The 27548-nt window shown below is 39.5% G+C and overlaps 1 protein-coding gene and 1 long non-coding RNA gene across 28 annotated transcripts in view; one reads left to right on the forward strand and one right to left on the reverse strand.

Annotated features, from left to right (window-relative positions):
- The window catches only part of FN1 (fibronectin 1), a 236467-nt gene that overhangs the window by 193803 nt on the left and 15116 nt on the right, over positions 1 to 27548 (reverse strand). For all 27 annotated transcript variants that reach the window (XM_087882202.1, XM_087882200.1, XM_087882197.1 and 24 more), the window contains exons 7-11: positions 22084 to 22242; positions 17822 to 18013; positions 14022 to 14201; positions 1333 to 1509; positions 779 to 931 (exon numbers count right to left, since the gene is read on the reverse strand). In XM_087882202.1, coding sequence (XP_087738328.1) covers positions 779 to 931; positions 1333 to 1509; positions 14022 to 14201; positions 17822 to 18013; positions 22084 to 22242 — 861 coding nt within the window. The remainder of the gene's footprint in view (positions 1 to 778; positions 932 to 1332; positions 1510 to 14021; positions 14202 to 17821; positions 18014 to 22083; positions 22243 to 27548) is intronic.
- LOC117675117 (uncharacterized) lies at positions 4216 to 9464 on the forward strand. Its single transcript, XR_004594132.3, has 2 exons — positions 4216 to 4306; positions 9284 to 9464. It is a non-coding gene; the product is annotated as an uncharacterized LOC117675117 (long non-coding RNA).

Here is a 27548-nt window from a genome sequence, read left to right on the forward strand (position 1 = left end):
AGGAACAACCCCTGTCCCGAGCCCTCCAGAGATCATCCACCAATGCGACCAATGCCGTTTCCGTGCTGTGCCCAGGCCTGAAACCCGACTGGAACGGATCTAGATAAACTGTTTCCTCCAGGAACCGGGGAAACTGTCGCACCACCACACTCTCAACAACCTTTGCCACAAAGCGAAGGTTGGAGACAGGACGATAATTTGCTAATACAGCCGGGTCCAGGAAACATTACTACAATGTTTGTGTAGTATTATTTTAAGCAGACTGTGTTTTTCTATTGTTGTGACTTAGATGAAGTTCAGAGCACATTTTATGACCAATTCATGCAAAACTCCACGTAATCCCAAGGGGTTCACATACTTTTTCTTGCAACTGTATGTAACAAATTTAACAGTTAAATGAAACTGATCCTATACCATAGTCTTCTTTACCAAATGTACTCTAATTCAGGAGAGGTAATTGGTGCCCCTTCAGAGACAGCTCTTTTAAGTTTTCCTCACTGTTGACCATGCTACTTGAGCTGTAAGTAACCATTTGGAAAATCAAGACTTTCCCAATTCTAGCATACTACCTACTGTGCTAACTCTTAACTGGGTATATCCAGTGGTGGGATTCAGGCAATTTAACAACCATTTCTCTGCCCTAATGATTTCTTCCAACCACCAGTGTGCCAAACTGCTCAGAAAGTTAACAACTGGTTCTCCCGAAGTGGTGCGAACTGGCTGAATCCCACCACTGGGTATATCACATTATGAGTAACAACAAACCAAACAAAATTACCTCTGAGCTGGGAATATGCAATGCAGGTCCATTCTCCACGGCCATTTCCCACACAAGTGCATCTCATCATATGACCCATATCATGCTGTTTGTCCCACTGATCTCCAACACGATACATAACACCCTCATTTGTTGTACAAATCTCTTCATGAGCTAGTAAACATATAAAAATGAATTATGCTTATTTTGATTACATGCTTCTTGCTCATGAAAATAACAAGATTGGCTCTTAGGAATTTTATTTCTTCCATACTTTTTATATCAGTGCTAATAGCATTCATTTTCTTCTGAGCACTTCAAATATGAATCTCCATTTGAAGATTCCGAATGTGTGTGAACATTCTCCATTTATATTCCGAATGTGTGTTAAATAGATTTTCACAAATTTTATTCTCATAATGAGATTGTAAAAACAGTTTTACTGAGGCTAATTTTTATATGCAACAACTAACTGTATATACAAGGTGAATGAATACTTATATCAAATCATATTTTCATAATTCCCAAGAATTAAGGAATAACATTGGGCCCTAACAGACATATGTGCAATATACCTGCCATGGGACAAAATCCAAATTTTTGATCAACATCATAGTTTGAGGTAGTTCCACACCATTTCATGTTATCTCTTCTTCCTTCAGAAGTACAATCAGTGTAATTCCGATTATTATAAAGGAAAGGAAAGTGACACAGGGCACCATTGGAATTTCCACCACGTGTCTGAACCAACACTGCAAGAAAACAATTGTTATTCAAATAAATTCTGTAGCTTAGCTACATGCCAATTACTTTACTATCTGTTGTTCAACATACCACACTCATGAAAATTATTTCTGAATAATTTATAACTGAATAATAGGAACTTTATTGCAATCATTTTTCTTTCATTAGGAAGTCATTTTTCTTTTGACAAATGGGAAATCACCATTTAAAGAAAATGTTAGGAATCGAGAAACAAGAAAAAGAAACAACAACGAAGAATGGCAATTTTTGCCATTTTTATGTGAACTACTGAGAACATAAAATGTGGGAAAGAGGTGTATTTTTTAAAACTATCTAATTAAAATTGATATGTTTTCAGGTTTTTAACTATAAATGTAAGCTGGGAACATGTTTATAAAGAAGTTCCAAACAACTTAAGACACATACCAGGGTCAGGTCAGCTTGCAACTTCCATTAGCTCAAGAGCTGCACCGACCTTTGCATGTCAAGGACTGCATTCCTAAGTGGTCACAAACAGGCCCTATTTGGTTAGAGGGCCTTCAGGAAAGTTAAGGGTTGAAATGGGTTTTAAGTATCTATAAGGCTTAAAACATCCATTTTATTTCTGCTCATCCCTTCTCACCTTGGAAAAAAAGGCCTGAATGCTTTGCTCTATCCACTTTGTGAGACTTAGCTTCTCACACTTCTGTCTTGGTTCCAAAATGCATGAAAGCAACTCCAAGTCAATAGCTAGTCTATACAGTAGCTCTCTGCCAAAAATTCAAACTAGTTTTGTTCTACCAAGTCTAAATCAATCTCATAAAAAACTTCAGAACTGAAGAAATCTACTATCAAAAAAGTGTGGCCGGCAAGAGAGAGCTCCAGAATGATGGTGTCATAGTGACAGTGCTGGCCTAGAACCCTAGAGACAGTGAGTTCTTAGGCAGGAAAGCCAGTTGGGCAACTTTGGGCTAGTCCTCCTTTCTGAGCCCAACCTACCTCTCACAGGATGGTTGTAGTAGGAGACCAAATTATACACAGGAAGCAGAATTATTAGATATGTTCACCATGTATCTAGTCATATTTGATTTTACCAAAATATATAAAAGGCAGAATAAACATCTAATAACAATAAAAGAACAATCATCTCCAGTAAGCTTAAAAATCACAAGCTCTCTGAAAATCTTGTAAAAAAAAAATAGAAACCTCTGGCACAGGAAAAAAAAAATTGAGAAATCGTGAGGCAGAATTTAACTGTTTTTTCAGATTATACACCCAGTTCTCTGCAAGAACTCCCATGACAATAGCAGAATTATATTGTTTGCATCATCTAAGATTAAAAATTAATGTAAGGCAAATAGTCAAAGCTTTTGGTATGCTTCTTTTATATAATAGGCAATCATAAATATCTTTAAATTATTTGGTAATTTCTTTTTTAATAAAATAATATTATACTATTAAACTACAGAAATGAATCCGTTTTAAGACATGTGTTCCTCTAGACCTCGCAGGGTAAAAAGCCACAGTAGCCCCTTGCTAGTTCTTAGGGCTGCCATATATGGCAACCTGGCTGAGAATTCCAGCTTGACTTGGAGTGACATCAGAGCACTGCAGTCATCAGATTAAAAAGACCTGTCAGATCCTTATATCTGCCATTCTTCGTGGAAGAAGGGAAGAGATTTGGATTTGTCACATTTAGCTCTCTTTCTCATGTATCCTAAGTATCCTATTTCCTGTCTGGCCCTCTTTGTATAAACTTTAACCTGATTTATAACCATTGCCTGGTGCCAGAAATGCCTAGAGAATTCTCACCTCTTGGGAAATGAGAGGAAAGTGGGGGGACATGTGGATTGCAAGATGGCCCTGAGAAGCTCTTCTTATCTGCTTCTCAGAGAGGCCAGTACGATATCATCTTCACAACGGCGGATTGGTGGGAATCCACATTGATGGTGGGGAGGGGTTCCTAATTCCTAAGGGACCTCAGAGCCTGCTTTGAATTTTGACTTGCTTTCATCCCTTTTCAATAAAAGGTTCCTTTTGAAATACAAAGTTTTCAAGCGTTCGTACTTTCTTGGAAGGGGTGAGAGACTGGTCCTTACATAAAGCAGGCTCTGCAATAGTTGTCAACTCGGAGGAAATCCCCCCCCCTTAATTTCCACTCTACCAAGGGGACCCAGCAACAATATCCGAACGAAGCAGCAAGCAAGAGGAAGCCGACTGCTGGGGAGAAACTTCGACAACTCTCCAGCCAGACACCGGCTCCATATGTCCCATCGAGGACATCAAAGTTGTCCTCGAAAACTCCATGAAGCCCGATGGTCGATCGGCGTAGGAAAGAGAGACAGCTGGGAGGGAAGAGCCAAGGGGGTGACTGTAGGAGCCTGTAGTCTGCTATGTGTAGGACTGTTTCCTTATCTTGGATGGCAAACCTCAGATAAGGAAGGTTACTCACATGTAGGCGCCAGGAAATGGCATTAAGACCCTAACTCTATAAACAAGAGGAACAGGAGGAAAGGAAGTGGGATGTGTGTTAACCCTAGATAACATTATAAGTCCTTAAGCAAAGCAGTAATGGTTAACCAAAGACTCTAGTTACCTGGAAGATTCTGTAGCCAATGAGATGCTGCCAAGTACACTGTACCTTGAAAGTAACAAACTATATAATGTCACTATGTAAGACAATAGTTACCCCCCACATACATCCTCAACCTTTGTGTGTGTGTGGTCACTACAAGTGGCGCCTGAGGAACAGGGACCCTTACTCCGTCCGGCAAGGACTGGTGCACCGTCAGCCCTCATGGCTTCTCCAACCTTCTAAAGGTTTCTGTAAGTAATGGGCTCCTCGCTTTCTGAGGAACAAAGAAAGCATGCGGAAGAATTAAGCTATTTACTTAAGAAAAATCACATTGATGTGCCACAATGCAGTCTCTTAAGGCTGGTCCAGGAGATTGCAAATAAGTGTTTATGGTATCCTGAAAAGGGGTCTTTAAGATTATCTGATTGGGAAAAAATTGGGAAAGTTTTACATGCTGAACCAAGAGCTAAGGTAGAGATTTTGCAGGTATGGCATTTATGTAGATATGCAGTGGAAAAATTTGGAATTGCTGAACTGTCTCTTTTAACTCCTTCACCTCCAAGTTATTCCAATGCTGTTGTCTGTCCTCCTTCCTCTCCAGAATATGTGATTCTGCCTCTTTCAGCTCCTACTGACACAGATCAGATTACTAAACCTTCTAACTCTGTTGTTCAGTCTTCTTTTCAGAAAATGGTGAAATCCTGTAAACAGGATTCCTCCATGCCTGGGGAAGAAATTGCTGAATTGTCTGTATGCCCGGTACAGTATCATCAGGGCCAGGGTCAATTGGCAGGACAGCAGATTGCAGAATGGGAAGGACTGCCTTATCAAATTTTAAGAGAAAAGGCTGTCACTGATTATGGTATTAGTGGTAATTTTGCCAGAGGCTTGGTAGAGGGGAAAAAAGAGTGCCTTCCCCGTAGCCATGTCTCCTCCCCTAGTCTCTCTTCCGCAGTTCCAGCCACAGCAGGTAATGCTGGGCTTGATTTAATAACTCAGGAATCTGTGGAATTTAAATTTCCTTTGGAAGTTAAATTTATTCCTTCTCAATTTAAGGGCCCTCTTCCCTCTGGTTTAGTGGGTCCTTTGCAATGTGGTCTTCCTAATCCTAATTTAATTCCTAATTTTTATCAATTGTTGGCGGTTGATTTAAAAGATTGTTTCTTTACTATTCCATTTCAACCACAGGATAAAGAAAAATTTGCTTCAATTCCTGCTCAAACTGTGCTTCCTCCAGCTACCTTCTCATAAAAAGGGGTGCTTTGTAGTCACTGGTGTTATTGATTCTGATTACATTGGAACTCTTTTTATTCAGGCTTGGGTGAATAAAACTTCCTCAAATTCTTCCTGATCGATCCTCTATTGCTTAATCCTCTCTATTACTTCCTTTCGCCCTTTGTTATTCATACTAATATTTGGGGTTGGGACCTCCTTTCTTTTTTAAATACAAAATTGATTTTGGATGATGGCTCTTCTCCTTAAGTGACTCTCTACTGTCCCCGTGTGGTGTTTTTAATAATAGCATGCCAAATAAACGATATTATTGGTGTGTTTTACCACAGGGCATGCTTAATTCTCCTACTTTGTGCCAGCATTTCGTGAGAAATTTCTATCTTATTTGGTATATCATTGTATGGATATTTTAATTGGAGTTAAAAAAAATAACTTAATTGGCTTTCTGAAATATAAAATGGTTTATGTGTCTATGGATTGTAAATTGATTAGAATAAATACAGCTGCAGGTTTCTTATCTGTACTTAGGACATAAACTGTTGCAGTTTTCTTTCTGCTCCAGCTTTTCCTCATTTAAAGTTAGCAAAAGTTATTTCTTTAGTAAATTTGAAACAATTGCTGGGTACTATTAATTAGATTGGCTCATATTTTTTGTTACCTACGCATTTACTTAATCCATTATTTGAATTATTGACTAAAAAGAAAGAGCCAGGAGATTTAATTATAGTTTCATCTGTAGTATGTGCTATAGTTGAGAAAATTAATAACATCTTGAGTATCTAATTTGTGGATTGAATCTCTCATAGAGATTGTCAGTTATTTCTTAATATTTCCTCCTAGTAAACTACATAAAAATATTGGGAGTTTTACAACAACAAAAAGTATATTGTATTGAATGGCTTTATTTGCCTTGTTACCATTAAAAATGTTTTATTAATGAGTTCACTTGGTCCTCAATGGACAAGAGGACCAATAAATATGCCCAGAGGTTAATTTCCCTGCTGTTTATGAATGATATGCAAGTACTTAGTGGCTCGAGTGATGGGTATATATATCCCTATACTTTCTCGTCCAACAAAACCTCAACCTCTATCGATTATATCTGCACTTCCTCTAGTTTAGTACACCATTTTTCAGAAGTAAGAGCTATATTTAGAAAGGAAAGTGACCACTTTCCCATCACGGCTCTGGTTTCACTCTCTTCAGAAGTTAGGCCTCATTCAAGAGAGGAAATTGACACCTTAGCAAACGCCCGGGTTTATAACTATAAAAGGTTATATTGGCACAGACTTGATGTCAAATCTGTCACCACTTATTTGGGCTCAGACGAAGCCAGACACCTAGCAAGGGAAATCTCCCAATCTAAGCCCGGAGACAACACCCCAATGCCAGCTTATACAGAGCTAACTTCTAATCTTAGGAACTTAATGATCCAGAACGATAGAAAAGTAGATGGGATCTCTAGAAAATGGTTTGATGATGATTGCCATAACTTGAGGTCAAATCTAAGAGCCGCAGTTAAGAAAGTTAACCGATCCAGACAGGATGGTGATTATTCAAATATGGTTCAATTTAGGAGAGCATACAAATCCCTACTGAAAAACAAGAAAAGTAGCTATAACACCAGGATGTGGAAAGAGGTAGAAATGGCAGCGAAATCCCAATTCCCTACAATCTTTTGGCATAAGATAGCCGGTATATTAAAACAACGTTCCCCATTTATGGACAGTGATATATCAGCAGTAAAATGGGAGAAGCACTATCTTGCTTTATTTGATGGTAACAATACAACAAATGTCTTGCAATTGGATATCCTCCACCAAGAATTAAGGAAATGTCCGGAATGGACACCAATTACCACTACCGAAGTTAAGCATATAATTCAATCCTTAAAGGCCGGGAAGGCCCCTGGAGAGGACTTGTTGCCTCCTGAACTCTTTAGGTCCAACATTGATTTTTGGGTACCGGTGCTGGTAGCAGTTTACTTATATCGATAAAGTAGGGATAATCCCTGAAGGGTGGAGGTTAGCTATAGTTTTTCCAATTTTTAAGAAAGGTGACAGAGCTGCCCCATCCAACTACCAACCCATCAGTCTTCTTAATATAATTTCAAAAATGTATACGAAACATCTCCTATATAAAATAGAGGACTGGTGCTTGGATAAGGAAATTCTGGCAAATGAGCAGGCAGGTTTTAGATCAGGTAGGTCTACCATAGACAATTGTTTTGTCCTTTCCCACTTAATTAATAAATACAAGACCCAGGGGAAAAAGCTGTATACCGCCTTTATTGACCTTACTGCTGCTTTTGATTCTATAGATAGGAACCACTTGTGGAGGAAACTACAAGTTATGGGGATGGAGCCCAGACTTATTTTGTTGATCAGGATTCTCTATACTAATACGGCAATTAGAGTCAGATATGCAGCAAATGGGGCCTCAACAAACAGCATACCGACAACTAGAGGAATGAGGCAGGGCTGCCTGCTGGGCCCTACTCTTTTTAACCTTTATATAAATGATATCCCAGCGCAGCTGGATGATCTTCTGACGCACAGCCCCCAAATAGGCTCTAGATTTATTAACGTATTAATGTATGCCGATGACTTAGTGTTGTTTTCTAGAACCCAAGTAGGAATGAGGAGACTTCTTCACAAGCTCACACGTTACTGTACTGCAAACCACTTGACTATAAATGTAGCTAAATCAAAAGTTTTTTAGTCTTTGGCAATAAGAATAAAAAGCACAATTGGCAGATTAATGACACAAAAATTGAGCAAGTTACCCAATATACTTATCTTGGAATTGTTTTTTCCAGTGCAGGAGGTTGGACTCCGCACCATCAATACCTTTCTCAAAAGGTCAGAGCAGGAGCAAGCCTTGTATCCAAATTAAGTAAACGAATCCAACCAACCTCCATTTTACCTCTTCGTAAAGTCTTTCAGGCTAAACTTGTTCCGATCATGCTCTATGGTGCTGAAATTTGGGGTCTTACAGAGGCCCCCATATTAGAGAGAACTCAAAATAATTTGTTAAGGAGGATGCTTGGGGTAAACAATTCCACTTCAGCTGCAGCCGTCAGAGCTGAATTGGGACATTTCTCACTGTACACCTATACAATCACTAGGGCGGTAGCCTACTGGCTAAAAATGACCCAGATGGATGCCAGCAGACTCCCTAAAATATGTCTAGAGGAACAGCAGATTTCAAATCCTCAAAGATATTCCTGGCTAACCCGGCTGTCAGAAATATTGAACCGATATGGCGTAGGGTTCCCGTTGTGTGACACACTGAACCAAGTTAAACAACGGATTAAAGGTATACATGGGCAAATGGACATGGCAACCCTTTCAACTAATCATTCCCTTAAACTGCTGACAGCAGTTAAAACAACTTTCACTCTGGAAAAGTATTTACATTTAGAAATGCCATCAGTGAAGAGACAGTTATTTGTTAAGTTTAGATTCGAACTTCTAGATACCAACGTTAGATTCGGCCGTTATCGGAAAATCCCGTATGACAAAAGAATATGCATATGTGGGGTAAACGTCGTGGAGGACACGGCGCATATAATATTCGAATGTAGTCTCTATCAAGAAGTAAGAAAACAATATCTGTCCCCAATTATAAATAAATTTCCCCACTGGAATATAAGCCAAAAATTAGCATTTCTGTTGAGGACTGACTCTCCTCCCCTGGTAAGAGCGATCACTCGATACCTTAAAAGAATGACGGCAATACGAGCCAGTTATATCAAAAAAATTTTTATCGATTGTAAGGAAGATGAGCTCAGTTAGAGAGGAGCTATCCTATTTGGGTTATCTAGTCTTGGCAACTTAGCTATTGAAATTTGATATTGTAAAATTTTAATGTCATCTATCATATATTTTTAGATTGCTATTTTTGTAACTGTTTTATCTTTTTCCCTTTTTCTTTTCTGTTTTGTTTGAAAAGGCCTTCGGGCGATTCAATAAACTATACGTTTTTTGTCTAAGATATCCTAGTCTTCTGGTTCAAAGATGGACTCAACAACGACCTGCCTGGCCCATGGCACCCTTAACTGCCTGCATGAATGGTATCTGATGGCAGAGGAGGCAGAGATCGACATGACCCAAAACCGCACCAGCAGGGCTTGGAGAAGATCCCCACCCCGGGGGAAGCAAGAGCCATTCAAACCCCAAACCGCCATGGCAGCAAGGCCATCAGGTTGCTTTAAGTGTGGGAAGGAGGGGCACTGTGCAGCAGAATGTCAGTCGAAAACGCCTGCCAGAAAGCCTGATCGCCCATCAGGGGGAAAGCCTACAAAACCACCCCTGAGGAATAGAAACCGTGCTGAGAAGCCAAAAGGCCGTGGATTTCCGTTCCCCTCCAAAATCAGGAGGAGGAACGCCAGCGTCCCAAGAGGACTTGAGCCAGTCCGAAAGCGACCCAGAAGACGACCCGCTGGTAAGCAACACAATCAAACTGCTCACCCTACCCCTAAGACTTTTTATCCCCAGCCAAGGGAAAAGGGAGGAAGTAGCAGCATTGCTGGACTCGGGGTGCACCCAATGCCTAATTAGCCCAACCCTGGCAGGGAGATTGGGAATTCACCTAAGGAAAATGAAAACCCCCATCCAGGTACCATAGTCCTAGGGCTCACGTGGCTACAGAAGTGGAACCCTAAAATAAACTGGAAGAGAGGAACTGAAAAATTCCAGGGGCATGTAACCTTCACAAACATCCCAGAGCAGGGGTCCCCAACCTTTTGAACCTCAGGGACCACCAAGTTCATAATTTTAAATCCCACAGACCACTAATATGAATCCAGCGCGCCGCTTGCTAAAGCACTGGAATCCAGACTCCCAGTGACGGGATGGGGTCTTTCAGACACTCTCCCTCCTCTCTCTTTTTCTCTCTCTCTCTCTCTCCCCCCTCTCTTTCTCTCTCTGTCTCCCCTCTCTCTTTCTATCTCTCTCTCACTCTCATTCTCTCTCCCCCCTTTCTCTCTCTATCCCCCTTTCTCTCTCCCCCACTCTCTCTCTCATTCTGATTCTCTCATTCTGATTCTCTCTCTCTCTCTTTCTTTCTCTCTTTCTCATTCTGATTCTCTCATTCTGATTCTCTTTCTCTTTTGTTCTCTCTTTCTGATTCTCTCTGTCTCTTTCTTTCTGATTCTCTCTCTGATTCTCTCTCTCTCTCTCTCTCATTCTCTCTTTCATTCTGTCCCTCTCTCTCTCATTCTCTCTCTGATTCTCTCTCATTCTGATTCTTTCTCACTCTCATTCTCTCTCTGTGTTTCTCTCTCTCTCTCTCTCTCTCTCTCTCTCTCTCTCTCTCTCTCTCTCTCGTTCCCTCTCATTCTCTCTCTCTCTCATTCTCTTTCTCTCTCTCATCCCATGGGCCAGCCAGTGTCTTGGAGCTGAGAGGAAGTCAAGCATCTCCCCGAGAGACCAAGGTGTGCGGAGCACAACAAGGGCTGGAAGAAACGCCCACGAGATCCTGCAAGAGACGAAGCAAAGCGAGATCCAGCAAGAGACGAAGCTTCACTCCCGCTCTGGAATATGGAGCAAATCTCCACCCCCAGCCCTTCCCTTCTCAGGCCAGGCGAGGAGTAACTGGGAAGGGAGGGTGAGGACAGCCACTGGTGGGTTCAGCCGACAGGAAGCTACAGCAGGGGGAAGAAATAGCTCAGGGTTGCAGTCACTCATTGCTTCGGCCCACCTGCACTGCCACTCCCCTCCCTTGCACCACCTCATTCTGGCCAGCGAGGGCTGTGCTGCAAAGTTGCAAGTTGCATGAACCTACCTCCACAGCAGAGATTTACAGCCCCCACCCCACGAGCTGCCTGGTCAGTCCCATGTTCCAGAGCTCTAGTCACAGGACTGGCCATTGCTCATCCCAGAGCAGCTCCTCCACCCGAGTGGGCCGCAGACCATCAAAGCTTTGTCCCAGACCACCAGTGGTCCACGGACCACCGGTTGGTGACCGCTGTCCCGGAGGGAAAAGAGGAAGGAAAGGAAAACAGAGAAACTGCAATGACCGGCCACCCTGCTGAACCCACTAGCATCCCCAAAGAATACCAGGATTTGGCTGAGGTATTTAGTGAGGAGGCATCCAATGAACTTCCACCCCATCGCGCCACAGACTGTGCCATTGAGATCTTACCAGGGGCTAAATTCCCAAAAACAAAAATGTACTCCATGTCCCCCAGAGAACTAGATGAACTCAGAGCATTTATCGACAAAAACCTAAAAAAGGGTTTCATCGAACCCACCCGACCAAAAATAGCAGCCCCAGTGTTATTCCGCAAAAAGAAAGATGGCTCCTTATGCCTCTGCATTGACTACTCTAATCTGAACACGATCAGCGTGGAGAATATGTACCCACTTCCCCTCATGAAGGACATGCTGGCCCACGTCTCTAAAGGAAAAATCTTTTCAAAGCTGGATTTACGAGAGGCATACTACTGCATCAGAATTAGGAAAGGGGATGAGTGGAAGACTGCCTTTAACACCCCGGACAGGTTTAAGAAAGCCCGCCAAAATTTGGAAATGAATTGGACACCCCTGTCTGAGATAATCCGTTGGGGAGCTCCATGGAGGCGATAAATGTGGACTAAAAACATTTTTGCTAATGCCTTGGCTGTTGGGATTTTCTGGCAGGGTATGAAATGGACCTGTTTTGAAAAGAGGTCTGTTACAACTCAAATAACTGTGTTTCCCATGCTTTCAGGCAGCTCCACTATAAAATCCATAGAAATCTCTCTCCATGGTGCTGAAGGTTTTGCTACAGTTCATAAAAGTCCTGGGGATTTTCCTTGTCGCCTTTTTGCAGCTGCGCAGGTGGGGGAGCTAGCCACGTAGCTCTCAATGTCTTTTTTAAGGGATGGCCACCAGAATTGCCTTTTGATTAGGTGTAGCGTTTTCACAAATCCAAAATGTCCAGCTATCTTGGAGTCGTGGCATTGCTTCATGAGCTCCAATCTTTGACTAGTACGAATGTAAAGTTTGTTTTCAATCCAGGCTAAGTTGTCTTTGAGCAAGCAAATGTTTTTGTGTGCTTGGAACCAGTCATCCTTAAATAGTGCCTCCTTAAATTTTGAGACCGTTGCATTGTCGGCAAGCGGTTCTTTTTTGGCTTGTGCTCAGTTAATTACTTTGGCGGCTGGGGTGTTTGGAGCATAGGTTTAACAATTTCAGTCTTTTTGCTGTTGTATTGTGGTTTTCTAGACAGAGCATCAGCTAAAAAATTTTTTCCTCCTGGGAGATATTTGAGGGTAAAATTAAAACGTTTAAAGTATTGCACCCAACGTACTTATTTGGGGGAGACTTTTCATGGGGTCTTCAGAGCTTCTAAGTTTTTATGATCAGTCCAGACTTCGAAGGAGAATTCTCACATCTTGGGAAATGGGGAGTGGGGGGGAGGGAAATGTGTGGATTGCAAAATGGCCGAGAAGCTCTTCTTATCTGCTTCTCAGAGAGGCCAGTATCATCTTCACAATGGCGGATTGGTGGGAATCCACATCGGACGGTGGGGAAGGGGTTCCTAATTCCCTTTATTCTGGACTGTATGCCCTGAGGGACCTCAGAGCCTGCTTTGAATTTTGACTTGCTTTCATCCCTTTTCAATAAAAGGTTCCTTTTGAAATACAAAGTTTTCAAGCGTTCGTACTTTCTTGGAAGTGGGGCTGGTCCTTACAAGACCTCTTTCCTTCTAGCCTAATATCGATATTGGGCTTCTATCTTTAAAAAAAAGAAGAAATGCCAGCCAAACACAGGCAGAAAACCAAAGATGCAGACTACTAGCTTAATTTCTATTTAATTCACTTCCTCCTCACAAATATAGGCGGACACCCAACTGAGCAAAATGGCACAAACTATTTTCATCTTTGAACATCTCTGCATACTGTTTGGCATTTCATTGGATTAGTTAATGGGATGAAAGCAAAACAACTATTGGAAAACACCTAACACTGATTAGCCTGAGTTATTCCTAATGACAAGATTCCTTAGCTAAAAATTGCAAAACTGACTCCAACCCATTGTTACCCAGTTTCATTTCAGCATGGAACAAAAAACAAAGATGATTTCAGACTTTTGGGAAGACTTAAACATAAGAAGCAATCACTTAGAATAGGAGCAGAAAACTACTTTTATACGGAGGATCAGAGTGATTTATGATATGTTAAAAGCCATACTCCAAAAGTGGGCATGCTCAGAATAAAGATGGGCAGGAGCAGAAGAGAAACAGTGGGATAATGACATTTTACAAAGTAAGAAGTAACTAAAATATTCTGCCTCAGGCAATAGTCAAGTAGATCCTTTCAAGACATCTAGGGAAAGCTTGCAATCTGGTATACAATATTACTGCTTTTCATTTTACCTGATAAGACATCTGTAGAGATGTACTATCCATTGTTATCTAGTTAAACTGTGGTAGCCTCTTGATATAAATCTTTTTTATGCCAACCCCATTTCATGTTTTGCACTGAATAGCCTTTCTGATAGACTTACGTTTGACTTCTGTATTCCCTCTTACACTTGCCTAGTTCTCAAGACTTTCCTCGTATCCTTTATCCAGTGCAAATCCACCCAGCCCAGTCTTTTTTAAAAGGCATGTTAATCATACTCAGTGAAAGAATGCTAAATTATAATTAATATATTCTATACTTCCATGACCACACTTTCCCAATGGATGCTAAAATCTGCAACCTATTTCTTCCCAAGATATTTTTTTCTTGAAAAATTTTACCATTTTGCTCTGTACAAAAGGAGTAGCTCTTATCCTGGTCAAAGTTGGAGGTTGTACTGCACCAGATATTCCCATCATGACGTCCTTCAGAAGTGCATGAATAGAAAGTCCTTCCATTATATGTGAATGGGAAAACGCAAGGTTCTCCATTGGAATTGCCACCGTAAGTTTGGGTCACAGCTTTAAAAAAATAGAATACCATTATAATTATACAAGAATTTGGTGTTATTTGGTTTCAGAAAAATATTTAATATTTAGCATTTATATAAAAATACATATTATAGTGAAACTTCAGTTTTTCAAACCAATGGGATCCTGGTTCCTGTCTTTGAAAACCTTAAGTATGTCATCACTTCCGGTTGGCACCACGGGGATACAGATGGGGAAATGGCGAGCTCCGTAGAGCTCTGCCAAAACCCTGTCTGCCAAGCTGCCACTGACAGGTCTTCGGACCTCCGCTGTCTTGAAGGGACAGGGGGACAAGAAGGGACCCCTTGGGCGGCCAAGAGGAACGGTCAGGTTCCTCGGGGCTGGAGGTTTTCCCTTCACGCCGGCAGCAGTGGAATGACAGCCACGGCGGCTGTCCCGAAACCGCAGCAACCGGGAACAAAGATCGTGCTGGAGGAGAGGAGGAGAAGCGGAGAAGAACAGGGAGCTTTATGCCGGGTGAGTTTAACAATTGCCCAGGCGGCAGCTGCCCTCAGATGTGGATTGCAACAAGTGAGCCCCTGTTTTAATAGCGGCTAACAACTACAGGGGCTAAAAGACAAAGGACCTGTTTGATAGAAAGCACTTATTATGACTGTGTGGAAATGGTTTAGTTACAATTTTTTAAACTATTTTTATTTTTATTTTTCCTATGGATACATGAGGCTAGACTGATTTTGTGGAGTGAGACTGGATTATATCTGGGAGAGAGGAAGGAGAAGAGGAAACAACTATGTTTTAAAAGTAAAGACAAAAGACAAACGGTGATGGATAAAATGGCTCCTAGCTCTGAAGTGAAAGTATGAATCCCAGACTATTTTTTAATTGAAAAGAGAAACTATGTCGCTTGTTACTTGTACTGAATTGACACTGAGAAAAGACTTAGAGACCTTGGCTTCTGATACATAATCTGTTCACTGGAGGACTTATGGAAGATTTGAAAGAAGATATTAAATGGAATAATGGAAACTGAACTAAATAAAAGTGATTATAAGAGAAAGGCATGGCAACAAAAGGAAGACATGATGAAAAGAAATACATTTGGACAGATTGGAGAAAAAAAACAATGGAATAAATCAAGTAACAAGATAACAAAATATCATATTTTGATTCAAATGGATGTAATGGTTATTGGGTGAATGATTAATGTTAGGAGATACTTTTCTTTCTTCTCTATGCTTTCTTTTTATTTCTTATCTTTCTTTTTTCTCTTTGTTTTACTCTTTTCTCATCTGCTTTTTTCCCCCCTCTTTATTTTTTCTCTCTTTTCTCTCTAATATAATTGTTTAATTTTTTTTGTTATTTTTAAACTCCCCTTTCCCTTTTTACTGATGTCTCTATTACTTCCTTATTTTTTTATTGTAATTACTATTGTTATTATTTTCCTTGTTATTACTATCACCACCTTGTTTTAATATATATATAAATACACAAATAATTTGATTAAGAAATAAGAGCACAAATGTTCTAAGAAAAATACGATCTCTGGAGGCTTTAACTTGTTCTTAAACTTTGAATTTTTCGTAGATTCAACCATTTAGAAGAAAAGGTTTTTTAAGACATTGGAAGATATTTGTTAAAATATATATTTATTTTAAATTAGAAATATGGAGGAGAATAAATGGAAAAACAATATGGATAATACATTGTGAAATAATTTGAAGCTAACAGATTGAATAAGAGAAGTTGGAAGGGAGGAAAAGGCAAGCAAAATATTAATTAAAACAAAATGTTATTAATCAATTAAATATGTAAAACTAGGAGTAATGCGAAATATGATTTTGGAAATTAGCTAAAGTAGAGTTTTGCTCCAGGTTAATAAATATGGTAGGAGTGGAGGAAGGTATTATATTAGAAAACAGTTGAAACAAAGCTTGGAATTAGTTAAAAATTAAAATAAGAGTTAGGAGTGGAGGTAAGCATGAGCTGGAAAACAGTGAAAGCAACACTGTGGACCAGCCAATAAACAGAGTTAGAAGTGGAGGAAAGCATACGCTGGGTAATAGTTTATATGAACTGTGAACCAGTTAAAAACAAAAAGGTAGGAGTGGAGGAGACTATACCTGGGGATCAATTGAAATATAATTGTGAACCAGTTAAAAATAAGGGTAGGAGCAGAGGAAAATATGCACTAGAAGACAGTTAAAATAAAGCTGCGAACCAATTAATATATAGATTAGGTGTGGAGGAAAGCATATATTGGGTAACAGCTAAAGCTAAACTGTGAACTAGCCAAAAAATATAAAGTTAGGAGTGGAGGAGATTATTTCTGGGGAACAATTGAAATATAGTTGTGAACCAGTTAAAAATAAAGGTGGGAGCGGAGGAAAGCACTGCTGGAAAGCAACTATTTAAGTTGCAAACCAGTTATAAAATAAATATAGGAGGAGTAAAGGAGATAAGGTTGGTGTGTAGGTAAAATCATACTGTGAACCAACCAAAATAATTTAAGGTCAGGAGTGGAGGTAAGCCTTGCTAGAAAGCAGCAGATCAAGATGTGAACCAGCTAAAAAATAAAATTAGGAGGAAGTGGAAGAAACTTTACAGGAAAATAATAATATAACTGTGAACCAGTTAAATAATCAGATTGGAGTTATATAAGCTATGAATTAGCCAAATAATTTTAATAGTATAAGAGAATAACTATGGAGAAACTAAATCAAAATAAAATACTTTGGAAGTAACAAACTACAGAGCGAAATGTTGATTGATTTTGTAAAAATTCTAAGAGAAAAGGGAAATAAATTTTTGATAAGATTTGGATATTAGTTGTGATCAACATGAGGTGAAATATAGATTTGGCGTAATGGGTCTTAAATTGAGAAATGTATATGAAATATTGATTGTTTAAAATGATAGAGATTTAGAATGATGTTTATAGTCTAGAATGTGGGCGAAATAATTGAATGATAAATGTTTAGAATAAGATTTTTTTCTTTTTTTAAAAAAAAAGATGTAATTGGATAAAAATGGGAACAAAATTGATTGTGGGAATCTTAATAACTTATTATATGACGGAACAAGCACCTGCTCTAAAAAGATGTATTTTATGTTTTGTGTTTTGAAAAATAAAAAAAAAATAAAACTTTAAGTATGTCATTTCAGTAACTGACATAGATTGAACAATGAGATCAAACAAATGATGCAAATTATATTACTTGCATCAATTTACATCATTTGTATGATAATTTCATTACACAAATAATAAAATACAGTGGAAATTGCTATCAAAGTCGGTTGTAGTCCAAAAAAATTTCAAGATTTCACTCTGTGTGTGTGTATAGCTATAGAGGGGGTTTGTATATAAGAAAAAGTCACAGTCTGGCTGATTTTGGAGGGAGGAAGATAACAGTATGAAAAAAACCGACCACACTAAACTACCTTCACATCAAATCCATTGAGATCATACTTTTATAGGCTTAATTGTACAAAGGCCAGACTCATCACATAACCTTGTATAAATGATGCTTTTGTTTTTAACAGTAGTGACCTTCGGGCCAGTTTATGCCAATCAGTTAGGAACATGCATTATCATAGGGTACATGATTGAAACATCTTTTATATGCCAATAAATATTTAAAAATATGTCCTACCTGTTTCCTGGCAGCTGATTCCATTGCCCAGACAAGTACAAAGCATATGTTGGCTTCCCTGTGCCTTAAGCCACTGCATTCCCAAAATATATACCATACCACTGTCAGTTACACAATGTCCAAAAGGAGCAGGCTGGGGTTGCGGTTGGTAGAGTGCAGTTCGTACATCTGTGATAGTTGCAGATGCACTGCCTGCATATAAAAAAGCAATGATGTTTTGCAACAGTCGGTAAGAAATACTGTGTATATAAGTTATATATATATAACTTGATTAAGATTGATTACAATTACTTTTACCCTGTTTTTAATTACTGTTAGCCACCCTGTCATGAATTTGAAATGGGCAGCTATATAATACTATGGATGAATGGACAGGCATAATCTTGATAGTCTCCTGAGTCATGTAATCTGTTGTAGTTAAATTACAGTAATGTGGAACTTTGAAACTTCCAACATTAATGCTGTTTTTACCATTTTGACTGGAACCAAAATTACCATCCACATTGTCATCTCAACATCCTAGCAAAGCTGAATTTCTACTGGGAATGCAACAATACTTTTGATCAGTTTGCTCTAAGATTATCAGAAAGCAACAAAACATTTACACTCATGTTAATAAGTGCCAGTTACTTTATCTTCCAACCCACTGCACAGTGAAAGAGCCCAATTTTACATATCCCCTGGAAGATCCAGCCTCTGCTTAAACACCTTATACACCTTATATCTTATACATAGGTAGCAAAGGAAGAAAAGTGTACTCCATCAGTAACTGGTTCCATTGGCAAATTACATTTTAATTTAATTTAATTTAATTTCCAATTTATATACCGCCCTTCTCCCTGAGGACTCAGGGTGGTGTACAGCCAAGTTAAAAAAATAGAATACAAATATTAAAATATTTAAAAATATATATAAATTTTGGCCCGAAAGTTAAGAATCACAGACTAATTAAAAGAATTTAAAAATTTCTTCTTAAGCCAACCCGGCTTGCTGAAAAAGATGGGTTTTCAGGGAACGACGGAAGGCATTGAGGTCCTGGATTCTTCTTATCTCCGGGGGCAACTGATTCCAGAGGGTGGGAGCCCCCACAGAGAAGGCCCTCCCCCTGGGGGCCACCAGCCTACATTGTTTGGCTGATGGCACCCTGAGGAGGCCCTCACTGTGGGAGCGCACGGGTCGATGGGAGGTCGTCGGTAGCAGCAGGTGGTCTCGAAGATAGCTAGGCCCTATGCCATGGAGCGCTTTAAAGGTGATAACCAACACCTTGAAGCGCACCCGGAAGACCACTGGGAGCCAGTGCAGCTCGCGCAGGAGAGGTGTTACATGGGAGCGCCATGTTGCTCCCATCACTACCCGCGCTGCTGCATTCTGGACCAGCTGGAGCCTCCGGGTGCTCTTCAAGGGGAGCCCCATGTAGAGAGCGTTGCAGTAGTCAAGGCGAGAGGTGACGAGGGCGTGAGTGACTGTGCACAAGGAATCCCGATCAAGAAAGGGCCGCAACTGGCGAATCAGGCGAACCTGATAAAAGGTCCCCCTGGTAACAGCCGTCAGATGTTCCTCCAAAGACAGCTGCCTATCCAGGAGGACTCCCAGATTGCGAGCCCTTTCAGTGGGGGCCAAAGACTCGCCCCCAATAGTCAGTGATGGAGTCAACTGACTATATCGGGATGCCGGGAGCCACAGCCACTCAGTCTTGGAAGGGTTGAGCCTGAGCCTGTTCCTCCCCATCCAGATCCGCACAGCCTCCAGGCACTGGACATCACTTCAAGGGCATCGTTGGGGTGGCCTGGGGTGGAGATGTACAGCTGGGTGTCATCAGCGTACTGGTGGTATCTCACCCCGAAGCCACGGATGATCTCGCCCAGCGGCTTTACATAAATGTTGAACAGAAGGGGCGAGAGGACCGATCCCTGCGGCACTCCACAAATGAGAGGCCTCGAGGTCGACCTCTGCCCCCCTGCCAACACAAACTGCGACCGGTCAGAGAGAAAGGAGGAGAACCACCGCAACACAGTGCCTCCCACCCCCAACTCTTCCAGCCGGTGCAGCATGATACCATGGTCGATGGTATCAAAAGCCGCTGAGAGATCTAATAGGACCAGAACAGAGGAATAACCCCTGTCCCGAGCCCTCCAGAGATCATCCACCAACGCGACCAATGCCGTTTCCGTGCTGTGCCCAGACCTGAAACCCGACTGGAACGGATCTAGATAGGATGTTTCCTCCAGGAATTGTGGAAACTGTTGCGCGACCACACTCTCAACAACCTTCGCAATGAAGCGAAGGTTGGAGACAGGACGATAGTTAGCCAATATTGCTGGATCCAGGGACGGCTTTTTGAGGAGACGCCTCACCACCGCCTCTTTCAGGGCAGCGGGGAAGTGACCCTCACTCAACGAAGCATTAATGACACCCTGGAGCCAGCCTCGTGTAACCTCCCGGGAAGCCAGTACCAACCAGGAGGGACACGGGTCCAGTAAACATGTGGCCGCACTAAGTCTCCCCAAAATCCTGTCCACATCATCGGGAGTCACAGCATCAAACTCCTCCCAGATAACATTCTCAAGACTGTTCCTCGTCACCCTGCCCTGATCTACCCAGTCAGAGTCCAAATCCCCCCGGATCTGAGCGATTTTGTCATACAGTTATTGTCCGAAATCCTCCGCCCTGCCTTCTAAGGGATCCTCCCGCACTCCCAGATGGAGCAGGGCGCGGGTCACCCTAAACAGGGCGGCCGGACGATTCCCTGATGACGCAATAGAGGCGGAAAAGTAGTTAGACTTTGCCGTCTTTATCGCCACTAGGTAGGCCTTAATATGCGACCTTACCAGTGTTCGATCAGATTCAGCGAGACTGGCCCTCCAACCGCTCTCCAGGCGTCTTTTCCGGCGCTTCATTTCCCTCAGCTCCTCAGTAAACCAAGGAGCCGCCTGGGATCGGCATCGGGTCAGAGGCCGCAAAGGCACAACTCGGTCCAAGGCCCCACCAGCCGCCCGATCCCAGGCGGCTACCAGGTCCTCGGCCGAGTCATGTGCTAGATCCTCAGGAAATGGCCCAAGCTCCGTCTGGAACCTATCAGGATCCATCAGGCGCCTGGGGCGGATCCATCTAGTTGGGTCCGCCTCCCTGCGGCGAGGGGTCGCGGTTCGAAGATCTAGGCGAAGGAGTGAGTGGTCAGTCCATGACAAGGGTTCCATGTCTATATCCCCTATAACAAGACCACTCAACCACTGGCCAGAGACAAAAATCAAATCCAGAGTGTGGCCTCCCCTGTGAGTAGGGCCATGAACTAACTGGGTCAGGTCCATGGCCGTCATGGAAGCCATGAACTCCCGAGCCACCTCAGACGTTTCACCGACGGATGGCAAGTTGAAATCACCCATGACTAAAAGCCTGGGTGTATCTACTGCCACCGTGGCTATCACGTCGAGTAGCTCAGGTAGGGCTGTTGCCACGCGGCAGGGAGCCAGGTACGTAAGCAACAAGCCCATCTGAACCCCACGGCCCCACTTCACAAGGAGGGACTCACATCCGGCTATCTGAGGCACAGTGGTCTCCCTCGGATCCAGATCCTCGTTAATAATAACCGCCACCCCCCCGCCCCTCCCCTGAGGGGATATAACATTTATAGTTAAGATATTTTTCAGAACGTTCCACTCGAATCTGCCTTCCTGTAACTTAAATTTATATTAAGAAAAAGCCTTTTTCTCTTTAGCCTATTTCTGGGAAGGGATTTTTTTAAAAAAATCAGAGGGCAACCTTTGGATTTAAAATACATTTAAATTAATTAACATTTTTTTTCACTGAAAAGCCCATTAAACTGTTCTACTGGATTATATTAATGGTCACTTATCTATTTTGCAGTTCATCAAAACAGATTCCACATTGTTGCCAAAATGCCTCCCCTATTATTGATAACTAGCACATTCCATTCTGTGGGTAACTGAATCTGTACTTTCAGTCTTTGATTAAGCTCTCATCATTCCAAAGGATTAAATCAAGTCAAGTTTGCCAAATAGGAAGAGTCTTTGTGATGCTAGCAACTTTAAATGTGGGGATTTTTTGTCAGACTTCATTAGTTGGCAATTTTTTTTAATTATATTGGCTTTGTATTTGTTTTATAGATTACACTGAGTTTTATTATCTTCAGATTCTAACACAGTTTGAATACTTTGAATTTTGAATTTGAATCCCAGGGTAATTTTTATAAAGGCAAATGAAGAAGGAATAAACATCCAACTTCATCCAGATATATTGCTTACCTATGCCTGTGGCTTGCAAAGAGGAATGCCTTTCACATTTCCATTCTCCTCTGCCATTCCCTGTGCAGATGCATTGAAGTAGATTTCCTCTGTTATCCTTCTTACTCCAGGTGTCTCCAATTCGATAAGATGTCTTGGTGTCTTGATCATTGCATCTATCTATAGAAAAGAAGAGTCCACACATCTGTGCTATTGCAACAGTCTGTACCCATTCATGATGGTTATCCTCTTGGACTGATACTGGATTTTTTTAATGTAGTCAATATTTCAATAGTCTCATTCAAAACTACCATTGGCATATTTTAACTGCTTCAATTAAAAATGGATTTTTTCAGTACATTTGTGTGAGAAACAGTCCTTTTCTAATATTGCATATAAGGAAAGACAGGTCAAAATGTTTTTAATTGAAACTTAAATCTCTCAACTTCCCAATACTAAAATGTCCACAAATTTTGATTCCAGTCATTCCAGAGAAACTCTGAGGCCACAAAAAGGATCCTGGGGCTGCATGTGTAAATAATGGTTTACAAGACACAATAATTGAGTTTAGGCAGCATGCCAGGCCAAATCAAACAAATCACATGATGTTTTTGTGCAGTATATTGTGCAGTACCAGATATTACTGACTGTTCTGTGCCTTCCCCGAAGGCTCATATTCTTTGGGTCAATTTTAGGTCCTTCTGGACCCACTCAAAGGGCAAGTGGCAGCCATGCCTAGGAAGGGCTCTGCACAAGTTCACCTTGCACATCAAGTGCACCTGCTTCTGGATCAGGAGGTAATATTCAATGTCATTCACACCCTAGTCACTCCCTGGTTGGATTACTATGCAGTACACAAATCTGGCTTTCAAAAGTATTCAAAAACTGCAACTGAATGAGAAAATGGCTGGTACTTTTGAAAGTGCTGAAGGACTATTATTACACACACCAGCAAATACACCAATAAGAGTTATAATACATGAAATTTTTGAGTCACAAACCACTGCTTTACTGGAAAGTCTTAAAGGTTTTTTTGATGAAAGGTCTCGGGAAGAGGAAACTGTTTTGACTCAAAACATGGAGACAAAGGAGAATATAGTATCATTTCAAGGCTTGTTAGACAGTAGTGAGCTGTTGGAAGAAGATGGGGCAGAAATCCAGTTTAATGTGACTTTGGATAAAAAGGATGCTTTCCAGACCAAGAGGGGAAAGCAAAGGAATCTGGAAGAGTTTAATCAGGAAGACTTGAGAGAGATTTATGGGGGTTTCAAATTAAATGAAATAACTTTAAGAAGACAAAAACTTTCAAAGAGACATCAACCTCAAATCCAAATTTTAAAATTTTCGAAAATAAAAGCAGCAGGAGCAATGCTGAAGAAGAAAGAATTATCGAAGAAAAAGGACTGGAACAAATACAGAAAGAAGGGAAGAACTGAAGATTAATCTTTTTTGGGGAAGATTTTGGCAATAGGTTGAGAAGCTTAATTAAATTTGTATTTTTAAAGTTTATTTTAAGGTAATAATATAAAGGAACTGTGTTATTACAATTGGTTTTGGACATAAAAATGATAGCTTTTTAAGAGTTATTGAGGTATTAAAATGGCTAATTAAAAATTTGAGGGATACCTTTCTGAAGGGCTTGAAATTTATATTTTGAGAAATGACTTAATGTTTTATTGATGTATTAAGAGATTTTTAAAATGTTTAATATAAGATTATAGTATTTTAAGAAGGTATATGAGATAAAATGTTTAAAGTTTTAAAATGTTTAATTTTATGAAGGATTAAAGAGGATAAATTTCCAATTTAGAACTTTATTAGGGAGCAATGTTGATTGAGGAAGGACTGGAAAAAATATAGAAATGGTTAATTAAAAATTTAAGGGATAGTTTCCTGAAGGTTTTGAAATTTATATTTTGAGAAATGAATTAAGAAGGTCTTATTGATGCATTAAGAGATTTTTAAAATGTTTAATATAAGATTATACTATACTATACTATACTATACTATACTATACTATACTATACTATACTATACTATACTAAGATTATACTATAATATAGGTGATAAAATGTTTAAAGTTTTAAAATGTTTAATTTAGAATTTTTAATGCTGAATAGTTAGAAATTGATAATTGGTTTATGAAGGAATAAAGAGGATAAACGTTTAATTTAGAATCTTATTAGGGAGCAATGTTGAAAAAGAAAGGTGTTTGAGGGATGAAAATGAAACTTATCAGTGTTTGTTAATGCTTGTAATATTGTTAAAGTTATTGGATTACATACCAAGAAAAAGGCTTTTATATTCAGGAAGAAAGAATTTAACCCAATTGATTTTGAGAATTTACAAAAAGGAGGTTGATGAACTTGTAAAAGAGGAGTTAAAGAGTGTGAGGGAGTTTTAAACTTTGTAGTAGGTTAGTATATTTTAGCTTTTGCTTGTTAAATGTTATACCCTGTTTTTGCTCTGGGAAGTCGGGGTGGGGGGGTGGGGGGGTGGGGAGGGTTGGGTTGGGATAAAATTGTTGAGATAAAGGTACAAATATAAAAGTAAATGTGGGGAAAATGTTACAACAAATGAAATGATATTAAGATATGATAAATATTGGAGGAGTAAGAGGAAAAAAGATGTATTCAGATGATACACTGATTGATTGATTATATATTGTATGTATGCTTGTTTATAAAATAAAAACTTTTCAATATAAAAAAACTGCAACTGAATGCAATGGCATTGATAGTTATGGCTCACCTGATACTGTCATGTAACATCTCTGTGCAGCAAGCTGCACTGACTTCCAAAAGATTTCTGAATGCAATTCAACATGCTAATTATCCTCTATAAAGTACTACATGCCCCAGGCTACATGTACTCTGCTCACTCCACTAGAACACTCTTAGATAGTCTTATTTCATGGTACCTAGGAGTTGCACCTCTCTGACAGTCTGCCTGCCCCATGGACCAGCAGCTTCCTGGAACCCTGGATGGCCTTAACTCAGCTGGCATTAAGGAACTGGTTATTTCCTCAGGCATAAAAGCCCAAACGTTAGACAAGACTGTTGGTTGTTTTTTGAAGTTCTTGTTTGACTTATTGGAAGTGCAGGTTTTTTAAAAAAAATCATGAATATATTTCATTTTATAGTTTTGAAATGCTTACTTTTACAAATCATATTGCTGTTCTTGTTCTTAAACCTGTGTTCATCATCTAAAATTACTGTTGTGAGATAATTGGCTATAAAAATTGTATAAATAAACAAATCAACCTTGAATTGAAAGGCAGAAATATGAGGTCAATAATTTATGTCCCCCTGGGTTAAATTGCTTTTTTCTACAGAAAAATTCTGCTCCATTTGTTATTACACAATTCTGGAAAAAAGTTGCTATGTCATCTTAATCACTTAGCTGCTGGTTTCAAAAAATGAACATGAGGAAAATGTTTTAAGACATGAAGTCAGATTGATGGGAGTATGTGTTTGCCAGGAAATTGGTCTGTGGCTTCAGCTGTATGAGTGGACATACTTTTTAAAATATTCAAAGCTGGAAACCAGCTGGATGATGAAGAGTTGACCATACATTTAAGGTGACCTCCATCATTTCAGTAATTATATACGTTAATAAAACTAAATGCAAAATACAAATAATGTAGTGGTAAACTTTCTAATGCAAACTTAAACACATTTACTCTGAACAGTTCTCAGTCCCAACTAGATATATTTAGAAACTGAGTGTAAATCTGGGAGTACAAAAAAATATTACAAACTTTGGGAAAATGGAAACAAACCATTTGAGATATCGGAGACATATGATAAAGGAATCTAAAACACTGATGAAAGTTTCAGTCTGTTCCATACCTACATGGTCCTAAACAATTTATGCTATGTTAAGAAATTATGATACTGATCAACACTATTATAAAATTCAAGAGAAAGTGCTGCACAAAGACATGCAATCTGCCCAAATGCACATCATTAAGAAATGATGGCTTACTCTATACAATGATTTTCCTGTTACAGGTAATCAATTATTTAATATGTGTGCTGAGATAACTCAATAAAATATTTGCATTTTGAATATATAGTAATGTTATACACAGTCAACTGTTTTAGTTTCAAACAGTACAAATGATAGATATTAAGAAAAGAAATAAGAATTCCTATTGAATTCAGCAACAGATTTCTGGGCCATATACTGTATTATAACATACTGTCAATGTAATTCATTTGATCATGCTTTTCCTGGCAGTTGAGAACATTCCATCATTGTATCTTTAACTCCACAAGTTTCCAATCAGAAAAAACACTAAATAAAAGTGTTGCTTTTATGGTTTTAAAATTTAATTTCAAACTGAGGATTTACTTTATATAATCAATTGTTTATGCTAAGAAAAGTTATTATCCTCAATTAAAAGCTAAATATCATCTCAAAATTCATCACAAAAAAAGTTCTAAACAGGTGTGTCCCAAAACAGCTTAAGCATGGCTTATACTTAAACAATGACTCTACTTTTAAATACTTGCTATGCATGCCAGTGATTATCTTGCATACAACTGGATCCAAGCTGTAGTAATTTTTCATTACAAACAAGCATCCTCATAGAAGAAAGAACATTTGAAAGTTTCATTTTAGGTTCTTTCATCTTTAATATGCCAATCTTATTTATTATGAATTAGAATTTAAGAAAATTCACCAAAGGAAAATTTCCCAATTTTTCCATTGCTATGCAGTCATCTGCCACTCTAAAAAGCTGTGACTCATCTGAATAATGTAGAAAGGAGAATTGCTCCTGAGAAACAGTAACTAAATAAGTTTATTTGTTAATTAATGGTAACTTAACTATGGAATTAAATTTTCATACTGTCTTTAGTTCTAAGAACTTCCACATTGTTTAGTGGAATCTTCTCAATGTCTTCAAAGATAGTCTGAAGAAATAATAAAAACTTTCATAAATTTATCTTGGGGTCTAAGCTAGCTTCTTCAGGATAACATCAAGACTTACTGTATTTTCTACCAGTATCCAGTAGGTACAATAAATGTTAGTTAGCCTGGAATTGAAGTGGATTGACCTCTCTAAAATTCAAAGATATATCTCTATGTTCTCCAAAATAAAAGGCTTGTTTAGCTTTTCTGATAATTTTCGTATTTTCATGACTGCTAGACGATCGAAGGCACTACTCCTAGCACAAAGTTCAGAATAGAAAAAACAAGATATTCTATGATCTTATAGAAATATATAAGAGAACAAAATATCAACAAGAAACAGCAAGGCTAAGACAGATCAAAGTGAAGAATAAAATGTATCTTCTTGAAAGTATATAAATAAATATCACTTATGCAGAATCTGTGGCTTCTTATTTATTTAGGGATGAAATCCACAGGAAATAATAGTACAATACTTTCTTTTAATTGAGTCAGTTAGTATAACTCAGTCCAATACATATTTTTTTAGAAGCTGTGGTCTTATTTTGAATTTAGCAGTTGTGTTCATA

Source organism: Pantherophis guttatus, chromosome 1, assembly GCF_059756535.1.
Source record: "Pantherophis guttatus breed Tessera chromosome 1, ASM5975653v1, whole genome shotgun sequence".
Taxonomy (NCBI): Eukaryota; Metazoa; Chordata; class Lepidosauria; order Squamata; family Colubridae; genus Pantherophis; species Pantherophis guttatus.